The 13,604-nt window shown below is 38.3% G+C and overlaps 1 protein-coding gene across 2 annotated transcripts in view; it reads left to right on the top strand.

Annotated features, from left to right (window-relative positions):
• The window catches only part of LOC135461342 (uncharacterized), a 71,798-nt gene extending 58,399 nt beyond the window's left edge, over positions 1-13,399 (top strand). The window contains exons 2-8 of one of the 2 annotated variants that reach the window (XM_064738385.1): positions 350-1,102; positions 1,534-1,715; positions 3,643-3,743; positions 5,156-5,299; positions 5,937-7,521; positions 7,801-7,973; positions 10,822-13,399. In XM_064738385.1, coding sequence (XP_064594455.1) covers positions 1,029-1,102; positions 1,534-1,715; positions 3,643-3,743; positions 5,156-5,299; positions 5,937-7,521; positions 7,801-7,973; positions 10,822-11,388 — 2,826 coding nt within the window. In that variant the 5' untranslated portion in view covers positions 350-1,028 and the 3' untranslated portion in view covers positions 11,389-13,399. The remainder of the gene's footprint in view (positions 1-349; positions 1,103-1,533; positions 1,716-3,642; positions 3,744-5,155; positions 5,300-5,936; positions 7,522-7,800; positions 7,974-10,821) is intronic. The other variant, XM_064738384.1, reaches the window with a different exon arrangement.
• Positions 13,400-13,604: the final 205 nt, after the last annotated feature.

Here is a 13,604-nt window from a genome sequence, read left to right as displayed (position 1 = left end):
AAAATAATAAAGTATGATACTTTTCAGAAAGCTTTCTGCTTTTGACTGAAATATGTTTCAACCAGGTGATGTCTGCTCCTGTAAGAAGACCTGTCCAACTCCTGCACTCTCTGCTGCCTTTCCTGACTGTGCCCTCCCTCATGCCGGACGCATCTCTGAGCCAACCACACCTTCTCCGCAGCCAAACACCATGCACAAATCCATGTACCTTTTGTTTCATAAGAGTTTAGATATCCGTAATGAATGTCTTTGATATGTCACAACCTGTATTCTGCTAATATTAAATACTTTCTAAACTTTGAGTTTAGTAGTGGTTTTTACGGTGGTTTTATTTTTATATAATTTTTAGGCTCCCCTTGGGCGATGACCCCCAGTTGGAACTGATCTAACATGGCTTAAGAGACCAGCTTGGTCACCAGAAAGTCTAAGGTGTGCATGACACTCTTTGTGACAATTCAGTGATGGAGAGTGAAAACGACGAAATAGAGGAGAAAGCCCGGGGCCTTGAGGATTCCCAGGTTCACCCTAAGCAGGCCTTGGTCTACAAGTTAAGGAATTTTTTAACGAAGGAACAGCTGAATGAACTAATACTGTTATGAGTGGGACATGTTGATGGGAACGGCCAAGACATTACAGACATTGGCCAACTGATGGATGCCGTGGAGAGAAATGGTGGAGACTTCATGGAACTCCTGGTCAACATCTCCAAAAGAGAATTTGGAAGTCAAATGATGGATTCCACTGGCGACACATTCCGAACATTAGTCCAGAAGTACAGTGATGAGATTAAAACAGCGAAATTAAAAAGAGAGCTAAGCCTGTCACCGAAAGACGCCAACTTCGTGGGAAGGATAAGAGAAATGAATGAAATCCTGTGCTTTTTAAGGACTCAAAGCCCAACTGTAAGAGGTATGATATGAAATCTGATCTCAAATCAGTGTCAAGTTTAAACCCTAACCAATTGTGTAAACAAGTACTGTTTGTTTTGTGTGTTACCTGTAGGTGTCTACATTTGGGGAAACGCTGGGATGGGCAAAACAGCTCTGGCTGAAGAAGTCTGCCACAGAAGTAAACTTGAAACCATACTCATCAACAACTTAAGGTAAAAATTGGTTTGTAGTCTGTTTTGAAAACTCTTTGGCATTCATGTTTGTTTGCCAGACTTCATGATTATTACACATATTATTTAAAATAATTGATGACATCTTACTTCAAGGAGGTTGAGGCTCATTCTCCAGGATTCTTCTGCATCAAGATAACTGCAGTAATACCCCGGGACAGTATAAAGAGCTTTTAGCAATTAATAATTGCTACATGCAAATAATAGAGGAAAGAAGGTGTGAATGTTACCTTATTTACATTTTATGAGTCATAATTACCAATCAGAAACCTATTGTTAAATGATTTTCAGGTAGACACGACATTGTCATAACAGTCACTAAAATACATCAACTTGATACAATGTACACGGTGTATATGTACATGAGTATTTGCCCGGAAGTGTGTTAAATTCGGGTTGTACTTGTTTTACAGGCGTAAGAAGTCGATGAGAGATTTCTTCTTGTCCATATTTTATTCACTCTGTCGTTCCAAGATGATCAGACTCTCTAACGCCCAGAAAATAAATGAGGAAGTGAAATTTACTGAGAACTTTGGACAGACATTGGACACTTTGATAGACCGAGTGGAGGAGACTCTACTGTCTTATAAAACAGGTACATACTCTCATAGTAATTAATCAGCCCATTAGACGTACAGGTTTTGTTGGAATTTATCTCTCTGCCTCAAGGGATATTGTATGGCATTTCATACATGTGACATATATACCTGCCTGGGTATTTGTTTCATGCAGATCATACAGAGGTCAAAGGTGAACATCTCTGAAAGTCATTCATGCGTTAAAAATCTTGTTGCCCAGTTGTGTTGTAATCCGTTCAAAATTCGTGAAGCTTGGTGTATGTCGTCTCTACTCTATGGATGCAAACTAAACGACTTCAGACCAACTGAACATTCATGACATTGGTCCAGTGGTCAATGTCTGAATGAAGATCTGTTTGAAATTTTGGGTGAGATTAGTACTTTGTTCAAATTTTGTTTTGACAGAAAACTGTCTTTTCACTCAGAGTAGACCTCCCTGTATGCATGTCTATATACGGTCAGTGACCTAAGATTTTGCATGTAAGTTAATGCCGTATACTTTCGCACGATCTGAGTTGGTGACAAGATGACAGAAAAGAGCGATTAGCCCCCTGCCCGTTTCCCATTTCCCAGCATGGCACTCGGCATCTCAGATTGCTAATCCTCACCACATTGGGACAAGTCACTGACAGTGAGGTGTGCAGGTCTCCTGACTCATAGGCCTACATGTACATCTCTAAATATACCAATGAATCAAATTGAAGAAAGTATTAAGACAGGTGATGTCTACTACAAACCTTTAAATTCCAAGCACTGTCTCAAAGAATGACCTCGCCAAACAAGGAATGTACAGGAACAGTGTACACTTCAGGCAAACCAATTATTGGTAGGTTGGACCTACGTGGAAGTCACGTTCTGCTGAGAGCCCTAGTTATTCATCGAGTATGTGCACAAATGTATTTCAGCAAAAAGACGATTTTGCTGAGAATATCTGTACTCAGCTTCTTGCGTACATGAAATTCCTATTTAATATGTCAGTCTACACGCACATTTTGTCTCACAGTTGGAATGGTCCTCTGATTGTGGAAGAGTTCCTTTCCCCACGTTTTCATATCAAGAAGCTCCCATTAAACACAGAAAACGCGCGCCACGCGAGGTTTCCATAAACTCTCATGATTTACTATTATCCCTTGTCGGTAGCACTGTGTGCGAGTCCGGCATATTGGGAGACAGGATATGTTTGAGTTGTTATCACGTTAGGAGTTCGCACAACACCGTCACTGGCTTTACAAACAAAATGTTTTTTATAAATGTGATTTATGTGTTGCCATCAACAGATGAGGTTGTTTTGCTTTTCACCAGCAATAACCATTTGATCAAAGGGTAGACACTTGGAAATTGCGAGTCGTGTGATTGTAAGTGGCTTGGATGTACATGTAGATAAAACCAATCTGTATGACTTAAATTTCATCTCAGTGGACTTGAAGTATTAAGTAAATTAAGCATTTATCTTTACAAAATATGACCGGAAGTTGACAGCCTTTGAAATTACGTTAGAATGAACAAGAAATGTTTAGTTGCAGCTGTGCAAATGCATATGTGTAGATGTCACTTTCATCGCAATTTGACAAATTCATCTCCTCTGATGGAAGGCCTATTTTTGCGGATTCGCGGTATGCTGAATTCTGCTACAGCTTTGAGTGCGGACAGCCCTGCAGTTTAAAAAAAGATATTTCACATGACACACCACATGCATGAAGGTACTGGGTAGTCACGCTTAATCTCCACAAATTAGTTTTTCCCAAATTCCCATTTGAACACAATGAATGCTGCGATACACTTTCCAAGTACAAGTGTGAAACTCTAGTTCATTTACCGTGGCGTGTTTCTTTAGTTCATATAGACCAGGGGAATTTGGGCATGTTTTAAGAAAGACTGTGAAGATTTTTGAACAAGGAAAAGGGGTAATTAATCTTAGCCATTAAAATTACCCTCTTGTTGCAGATACAGTTCTTCTTCTTGACAACGTGGATGAGATTGAGCAGCACACAGGAGAAGAGTTTCTCACAGCCTTACAGACATTTCTCAACATCAAGACTGACAAGGTATTCACCAGAACTTTGGCTTTTGGTATGATTTTAAAACAAGGCTTTGGGGGCCTCTGTGGCTCAGTTGGTTAGCGCGCTAGAGTAGCGTAATGACCCAGGAGTCTCTCACCAATGCAGTCGCTGTGAGTTCAAGTCCAGCTGATGCTGGCTTCCTCTCCGGCTCTGCCCGGTTTCCACCCACCATAATGCTGACCGCCATCATATAAGTGAAATATTCTTGAGTGCGGCGTAAAACACCAATCAAATAAATAAATAAATAAAGCATTTAGCTTTATTTTGACAGCTTTAGTCTGACAGTTAGCACATCTGACCAAGCGTTTTCAGCTTTGTCCGATTTTTATGGGGTAAATGGTAACCACTACTGAAAAAGGCCTTTCCCACCTTCTTCATTGATGCGTGCTGAAGGGTTGTAGTTGTGCAGGTACTTCATGCCCTCAGGGAATTAACAATGACCTAATATGGCTGAACTATGAACTGTTACCATGTCAGCAAGAGTATGCCACTTTATATGAAGATTATAGATAGAATAGGCAATATGGCAAGAACTTGCAGTCTTGCCAGTCACATCTGACAAAAATCCTGATTTACTGTGCCAAAGCTGGATTTGAGCTTGCAACCTCACTGCTCAAAAGCCTGACATTCACCATGGTGTGATGATCTGTTGATGCTCTCACCAGTTTTATTTATTTATGTATTTGATTGGTGTTGTATGCCGTATTCAAGAATATTTCACTTGTACGACCCTGGGTCTACTGCACCCGATGCAGACGTTTTACCAACTGAGCCATCGGGGGCGGTAGGTCCAGGGTCACTTCTGGATTGGGTCACACCTAACACCCTGGGGGGAAACCCACAACCATCCGCAGGTTGCTGAATCAGCAGTTTTAACATTGCTTAAAACATTCATGGACTTAAGGAGGGTGATTGATGAAGGAAGAAGTATGTCTTTCAAAACCTCCAACTCAACAGTAACACCTTATGTGTCAAGGACCTGGGTCCTGTAGCAGTAACTCACTTAGCATGTCAATGAGTACTAAACCTAAAATAATTGATAAGTTTGTTTGCTTGGAATGGTCTGTAAACAGGACAGGCTTATCTGGGAAATAGTCTCATGACACAACAACATACTGAAGATAACAATCAAGATGCCCGCTCAAGCAAAGTATACCTCCCTCGACCCCAATCCCCACCCTGGCTAATGCTTAGCCTTTTCCTTTTTCCTGCATGATTTTCTAAGCATTATAGGCTTGAACATTAGACACTTGATTTGGACTCAAGATTCCTGGATAAATTAACACTTAGTCACTGAAGTGAAGAGAATTTTTTTAAAAAGTTGCATGCAATCCTACATGTGATTATTGCAAACATTCATGCATGCAAAGCATTCTTTGGTTGTGTGTTTTTCCAAGGTTAAGTTTGTGATGACCAACAGACGAGAACTTAGCCTCCCAGCTAATCCACATCCAGAAACTTTGCTTCAAATAGAGCTAAAAGCTTTGCCAAGAGATGAGGCCAAACAGCTACTTAAGAACAGCATGAAGGAAACACAACATGTAAGTGTGTTCTTATCAACTTATTCACATTTCAGTCTTGCTTCTGAACAGTTTCTTTTCTATCCAGGAATCTTTCTGTTTGTAGCTAAAAATATTACATTGTAGTAAACACGGTATGTGTGTGGCCATCCTTCAAGCTCATAGAATGATGGGGCCTCCATGGCCAAGGGGTTTACCATGCCAGAACGGTGCAATGACGCATGAAACTCCCACCAATGCGGTCGCTGTGAGTTCAAGTCCAGCTCATGCTGGCTTCCTTTCAGGCTGTACATGGGAAAGTCTATCAGCAACCTGCAGATGGTCATGGGTTTCCACTGTTCTCTGCCTGGTTTCCTTCCACCATAATGATGCCTGCCGTCATATAGGTGAAATATTCTTGAGTACGGCGCAAAACTCCAATCAAATAAATAAATCGTACAATGCTTGAATATTTTTTGTACATGTGAAAATATACAATTTTTAGTACAAGGAGATAGTGTATAAATATATAATGTTACAGTTTGCCAGCTCTCATTCCAAAAGGAGGATTATAGCTTAAACTAACCAATCATAGCATTACGTTTATACACAGTATGCTCTTAATGCAGTCAGTGCCATATCTATAAATAAAGATATTTACCATGTCTATACATTGCAGGTGAGGCTGAAAGATTTACAAAGCAACTTTCTTGTCCAGAAATGTCAGTGCTGCCCCCTGGTTATTAAAACTGTGATGAAAAACATGCAGTCGTATTCTGATGAAGACTTCAGGCCTTGTCTGGAGGCAGTCTTTGACTCATTGTCAAAAGGTCAACAGAAACGTTTGATGGAGTTGTCCTTTTTTGAAACTGTGTTTAATGAGGAGATGGCCAAATCTGTTATCATGGAAGAACAACCTTGCTTTGGACTTTCGAAGTTAGCGAAAGAAAACCTGCTTCAGAAACATGAGATACCTGGTGAAGCTGAAAAAAACATCACATATTCATTCCACCCACTTGTACTAGATTGTTTGGCAAAAGTTTGTGCAAAGTACCCGGATAGAAACTACACTGACCTCAAAGATAAAGCCAGACTTCACTTTTTCGAGTTTTTTTCTGGTAAAATTAGATCATTAAAACTGGAGTCAAATTATTATTACAGAGGCAATGATTATGCTTACATAATTGACTTCAAACCTTATTTTGATCAGTTTTTCCAAGTTCTTCAGGAGAATGGTTATCAATTCCCAAAGAATAATGAAAAGAAAAGTGCTGCATTAGAAACATTGTGCAAAGTTTTAAGATTCTCTTCTGACAGAGAGGAACAAAAGATATTCCTCAGAGATCTGGATCTCTCTTTGGAAAACAAAGACACTGAGGCAGATGCTGTGGAGGAATTTAATGTTAAGGTTCGGAGAGTTATCTTGCTGAGAGAATTACAGGATAATGAAGCAGTTAACATTTTGATGAAGCTTGATGAGAAATCCAGTCAGATTGATCAACTGCCAAACAAAGATTTTCCTTTGAAAAACTTTGCGCTTGGTCGATATTTTTATGCCAAGGGTTTGATTACCATGGATCAGACAGAACAATGTCATAATCAAGATGAACGAGAGAAAAGGCATGACTTTGCCTTGGGGTGTTTCAGCAAATCGTTGAAACAACTTGAACATGTTGAATCAAAAAGTCGTCTGAAATCCCTTAAAGAAACAATTGAAGTGGAAATGGCAAAAGTACATAATGCTAAAGGGTCTATCCACTACAGGATGCAAGATTATGAAAAATCATTTTTTGAATTTGAACAGGCATACAGTTGCTTGTGTAAATATTTAAAGAAAAACCATATGATCAATGACGGGCATATAAATGTCCCCTTTTACTTTTACAACATGGGCAATGCAAAATTGAAAATGGCTGCTGAATTCAGAAGAAGAAATGAGAAAGGTAGAGCAGAATGCAGCTTGGAGGATGCTCTGCAGTACATGCAGAAGGCACTGGACATAACAAAGAAGCTAGGTACTTCAGATAATAAGACAACAGTTTTGTGGCTGCTAAATATCGCTGATGTCGAGAGACAACTGGCGGGTTACACAGAAGCCCTTGAAAATTACAGAAAGGCCTCCAATCATGGCAAGCATGCCTGGCGCATTCTCAAGAAGCCACGCGTGCCACGTGAGCTGTTGGTGAACACACTGCATACGCTGGGTTTTATACAGTATGCAAAAGGGAGGCATCTTCAGAGACCAGAAGATTCCTCACTGACAGGTGAGTTTTGTCTCGTCTCAAGGTTGCTTTACTTTATTTAATAATTACCTTGTTTAAAGCTAAAAATCTGAACACAAAGAGGGCTGGGACAGACTGAAAGAATATGGAGAGAAAAATTTTTATGCGTTAATTTTCCCATGTCGTTGATGTATTATGACATTTCACTGTGTAAGAAATGAGGGACAGTTTTGATTGGTGAAAATATTAAAGTTAAATACTAGCTTGTAGTTTTTATTTGTCACACATAATAAATTACACTATACATTTCAAAATTACCAGATGATGCCAGGCAAGCATTTGAGAAATCAGCTCGATACTACCGATTGCTGAGCCTTGCAATTGTCGATGGAAAGCTCTGTCGTCGGATAAACCGTAGGATACGACAAATCCATCTCAAAGTTGTGGAGATTCTGGAGGACAAAGATTGGGAGAAAACTCAACGGTTTTACCAGGTACAGTATATACTTAATTATGTCTTATATTCCAGGGAGATTTGTTTCATTTTTTGTTAGTTTGATTGATCTTTTATTACATACTCATGATTACTTCACACACACATGTATACAGTGTTTTCATGGCGATACGCTTCAAGGCTGGAAGGGCATAACATTAAGTATTTGTACTTGACAATCTCCCTGATATTAGACCTTGCTGAATCTACAAGATCTGGATTCAGCAAGGTAAGCTCTTGTGGTCTTCTAACAGAACTAAGCCATTTTATACCTGTACATCAAGGTAAGATCAATCAGCTTGCATCTGCAATAGAGCATGTAACCCTCCATCTACATGCGTGTAAGCCTGAACCCCATCACACACCCAGATTAGGCAATATCTTGATCGCTACATTAAAAGCCTCATTCAAATAAGGTAGTATTCTCTTTACGTTGTTGCATAGTTTGATACGGTACCGTAACTAATGTAATTTTCATGCTACAGGCAAAGAGCGTTTCTAGTAAACAACTCCGCCATCTGGTGGAAGTCGCACACTCCATCACTGAGCTATATCCTGCTCCCCAGAAAAAAAATTCTCAAAAAAAAAGAGTTAAAATGTATTCAAGGATGTACAGCTAATTTGCTATTGATTTCCCAACGAATTAATTGTCTCACAAGCATTTGGGCATATCCTGTCAGTTAAACATTTTTGGGCAAAACCATTGACAAAATTGCTGTGAAGATAATTTCAGCAGTTGAGTTTCAATCTCTTAACATATACCCAAATAAATACAAATAATACACAACTGAAGGCACTAATGTGAAACCTATAATGATTGCAGAGACAACAAAAGCACAGTTTAGTTCACATATCATGTTGGCCTACTTTCAGTATTCATCAGAAGTTTGTAGTCTATCCCTCCTTTATAATGGATTAGTCTAATATATTTTGCTCGGCTACATACTTGGCGCCAAATGCTGTCTGGTGGCTGTGTGACCTGCAAGCTGTCTGTAAATTTGTATTTTATTTTTGACTATCAGTGCCTAGATGGATTGAATTCCACTTCACTGCATTTATCTCTCCGTGTTATAATTTTAAAGGTTATAGTTTAGTCCTACTCCAGTGAAATTACATGTCATCAAAAAGTAAAAGTTTGGTTTCTAAAGTGAGTATGAGATAAAGGTGTTGAGTTTTTTAAAAAAATGAATGCCTTTTTCGTAACTTGTCAACTTTGAAATTTAACCCAAAGCCCTTTTACCCTTGGTAATTTCTGTCACCATGGCATTATCTCATTATCTCACCATGTCACAAGTAGACATGAGTTTGTTAGCCGTATTGTCTACAGTGGAGTCCAGTGATAGACGTGCCAAAAAAAAAACCATGTAGAGAACCATAAGAATGATTTGACTCCAGCCACATAGATAGCTGCACGTGGCATCAAAGACTACACAAACTTTTTATTAGTGTATAATTGTCACCAAGTCATTTTATCTGGTCTGGAAAGTAAATGTTCACTGACAAATCTGAGTATTGACCGTTAGCATTTTTTCTCAGCAGACAATTTTATGAAAATGCAACACTGGTGTGGAAAATCATAACATAAACCAGAACCTTGCTATGCAGTAAAGATATTTGAATTTAATTAATTTTATTTGTCTGAGTGTCAATATTTCAAGCGATCATCTATGTGTCATCAGCTCAGCTGCCAAGCATACATCTGGCTGTGTCAAGTACCATATGGTTACACAGGTGTGCTCCAAAAATGCGTAGTATCTAGTTGAAACATATTCTATAATGTTAATATGTTTCATAAAAACATTAAATTAAATAAGTACAGTGCCCAAAAAGTTGTACATATTGAGCAGTGTTTTAGTGGCGCATGTTTTTGTCTGATCCATGCTACCAGATAGACCGAGGACTTTTCAGTGTCCTGTCTTTCCAACTGCTGAGGAAATAATGAGACAAAGTATAGACTAATTCTGGTTTGCAGATGATACATTGTATAGATGTTATAGTATTGAAAACCTTTGAGCCATAGTATAAGTCATGTACGCGCCTCAGTCGGTTGATGGTTCGAGTTTTCATCAGTACTTATGTCTTTTTCGAATGACCAGAGAGCACGTTTAAACATCTATCATTACCTTGTTATTCTATGTGTGATCTGTAGCTCACTTAAAAGGCTGAAATCTTCATTTGTTAAATTTATTTATTGGATTGTGTTTAACAAAAGTTGCATTTCTGGTACGTACAGTGATTTTCCGGATTCTGCTGTGTTTAAGACAAAGATATTTCAGTGTGACTGGAGTAGGCTATACATCACTAAAACTAAGACACTCCTCAATATTTGTTTCAATCTTTAAGTCACGCACTAGACATTCAACAGAAAAATGAGGAGCAAAACACAGATGAAGAATGCCCTTACAACAGCTGCCTATCACAGCTGTAATTGGCTGTGGCTTCTTCTGGTGTCCATTTTTGTTGTGGTGGGACCGATTTCCTACCCAGATTCTTTTCAATATTGTTTTTGGATCATGTTTTCTTGAAGGAGGAAGTCATTGGATTTATTTATTTATTTGATTGGTGTTTTACGCTGCACTCAAGAATATATCACTTATCCGACGACAGCCAGCATTATAGTGGAAGGAAACCGGGCAGAGCCTGGGGGAAACCCACAACCATCTGCAGATTGCTGACAGACCTTCCCACTTACAGGAAGCTATTGGAATAACAGTTATATCTCATTTTAATTGGTGTTCTGGCACCAGTACTTGTACCAGTTTTTAAGAAGACTGTCATAAATGACGTGACCTGTTTATTGCTTTTTATGTATTATAGTCAGTTAATGGAGAATTGAACTTTATTGGCAGGATTTTCATGAGGGTAAACTGGTTTGGGGTGATGAAACAAGTCCTCAGGAAAGACTATCAGAGGATTACTATCTGGTAAGTTCTGATGAAGAAGAAGAAGATCCTTCCGAAACAGCAACTCGTCCAAAGAAACAGGACAGCGGATTTGAGGATGTAGAAGTGGCTCCACCTCCGTCTGTAACAAGGCGAAGTGTGTTGGTGAAACAAGTCAGTTTTGATGAGAGGACAGAGGGTCCATTGGGGGAGCCCCAAACAACATTGAGTACAACTCAGCAGGAGAAACCTCCTCTTGGGAACCTCCTGACTGAAGCTGATGCTTCCAGTATGCCACAAAAACGAGCACGGTTCCAGAAGCAAAGCAGTTTCAATGTTGAAAATGAAGAGCTGTCAGTAACAGAAGATGGTAAGCATCAAACGGAAGAGGAACACAGCATTGACAATGGAGATGTAGAATTGCCTAGCTTTAATGAAGCTAACCCTAGAAAGAGACTTGATTCAGCGCAACATGACAGCACTTTGGGGGACAGCATCTCTGAGTCATTTGATCGAACTCCTAGCCTTTGCTAACATTTGATCAAACCCCTAGCCTTTGCTAACATTTGATCAAACCCTAGCCTTTGCTAACATTTGATCTTACCCCTAGTCTTTGCTAACATTTGATCAACAGTGTATATCTGCAGTTTCTCCAAATTTTCACTAAATAGTGAAAAAGGAACACATTTCCACCAAGGTTACCTGTATGCAGAAAAATGCAGTGTCCGACGACTTGAAAGCATGGTTACGTCAAATGGTTAGATCAGAAAATGTACAGTATGTCATGTCACCAACATGGATCAGTACAGCTCATGAGCAATTGTTACACAGAAATAATGCACAGCTATTTGTACATGTACCCAGAAACTGGCCTGGAAACTTAAATGAAATACATGGACATATAAATTAATGAATTTTATGTCGCATGTGATAAACTTACATGTATACGTACTGCAAATGATCGGACCAAAATTTGAAAATATTTTAACAATTATTTTCATGTGTTACTTATATATTACTGTAGAACACATGTATATAGTGTTTGGATTGTATTGCAATGTGGACCAAGTCTTGTTGACAGAGCGAGTTGATGTTTTGTTACATTGTAATTATATTTTTTGAAAATGTTCTGCAAGGTGAATGGTTTTATTAAACATTGTTATGTTTTTATGCCATGATATGTGGTTACATTTAAAATTGAAATTCATTTCATAATTTGGTTTTTTTTTTACTTCACCTGTACACAGTACAGTGGCAACTTGAAGTAAGTGATAGGTGTTTTTACTACATATTACATACTGCATATTCACAGATATTACCTTACTTTCGAGATAACATTTTCTAACTTTAAGAGTTGGAAATATGTGGATATCATTATTATGCTAATTACATAATTTGAAATGTATAAATTATTCATTCAGGTTGTAATGTATTCATTAATAAGGTTAAATGTATCTCAAGAAACATTTGATGTATTGAGCTCAAGTTTTGGATACCTGTTATTGTAAAGCGGAGTGACAAGACAGTCATATTCGATCATTGATACCCTGTTGTGCATATTTATCAATGTCACATCTCCTAGAGATCTGTAGTTGTATACAAGATCTCTTTTTGTTTGTTATTTTTTTTTTTTTGGTTTCCATCTTATATTTAATGTTTTGGAGACTTAACGGATCAGGTGTGTTTATTGCACATATATTTATATCACATGTACTTACTTATTTAATGGGGTGTTCAATATTTCAGATGAAGTATTGTATCTTTTATTGAATGTTTTGGTGACTTATAGGATTAACTGTATCTGTTATGACTTCGCTTTATACATGTATTTCATGTATTTATTTGTTTTTTGAAATTTCACTATGAAAGTGACCAGGTGTAGGGACGGAAAAAACTGTGCAGAGCCTGGAAGAAAACACCACACCTAGCAAAATAACAATGACAAATCTGCTAACTTAAGGCTGCACACAAACCAACTTACCTGGTTTACACCTGGTTGGCTGCATGTCCAGATATTTTGTGACAGTCACAGCTGATTAGGGCGGTTGATGTATTCCTACAGATGTACATGTATGTTATTACAATTTATTACAAATGTTCGTTGTTAATGTAGCTGATTCCCTTGTTTTTTATGCTTTATAAATGTAGCTTTCCCAGATGTTTCACTGAAACATTGAGATTTGTTTAGCTAGTAAACATATAGGTATATATCATTCTGAAAACTGTGGGCACTCACTTAAATACTGAGGTTTCTGACGAAGAAACAGCCCTTCATCTTTCTCTGTTTTCTGTTTGATATTTTCTTCTTTTTTTTTTTCCTTTTGGATTTTTAGAATTCCACAATTTTAGGTCATTACTGCACATTGGAAGTTGTTCAAAGAATATCTTTTATTACACATGTTTTATGTGGTTTCATATATGAATTTTTTTAAGCAGCCGTTTTGTTTCGATGTTGAAGGTTTGGAGAAAATTGAAGACGTCCCCGTCTCAGTTATGTGTTTAGCATTATTTTACACATTGGTGTTATTAAATATCACATATTTTACCCGCGTTGTGCTCTAGTTATTGATATGGGTTTCTACGTGAGAAAGGTTCCCACAGTTGACATTTAGAATTCTCATACTTTGATAAAGTTTCCTGACTTTTGACGATCACCTTTTCAAAAATTGCCCAGATTGCTAAAACGGAATGTTAACCCCCTCAACAGTGGAGTTGGTGCCAGTACATACAGCACCCAGGGCGTCAGTGCA

Source organism: Liolophura sinensis, chromosome 1 (assembly GCF_032854445.1).
Source record: "Liolophura sinensis isolate JHLJ2023 chromosome 1, CUHK_Ljap_v2, whole genome shotgun sequence".
NCBI lineage: Eukaryota > Metazoa > Mollusca > Polyplacophora > Chitonida > Chitonidae > Liolophura > Liolophura sinensis.
This window is presented reverse-complemented; position numbering and strand designations above follow the sequence as displayed.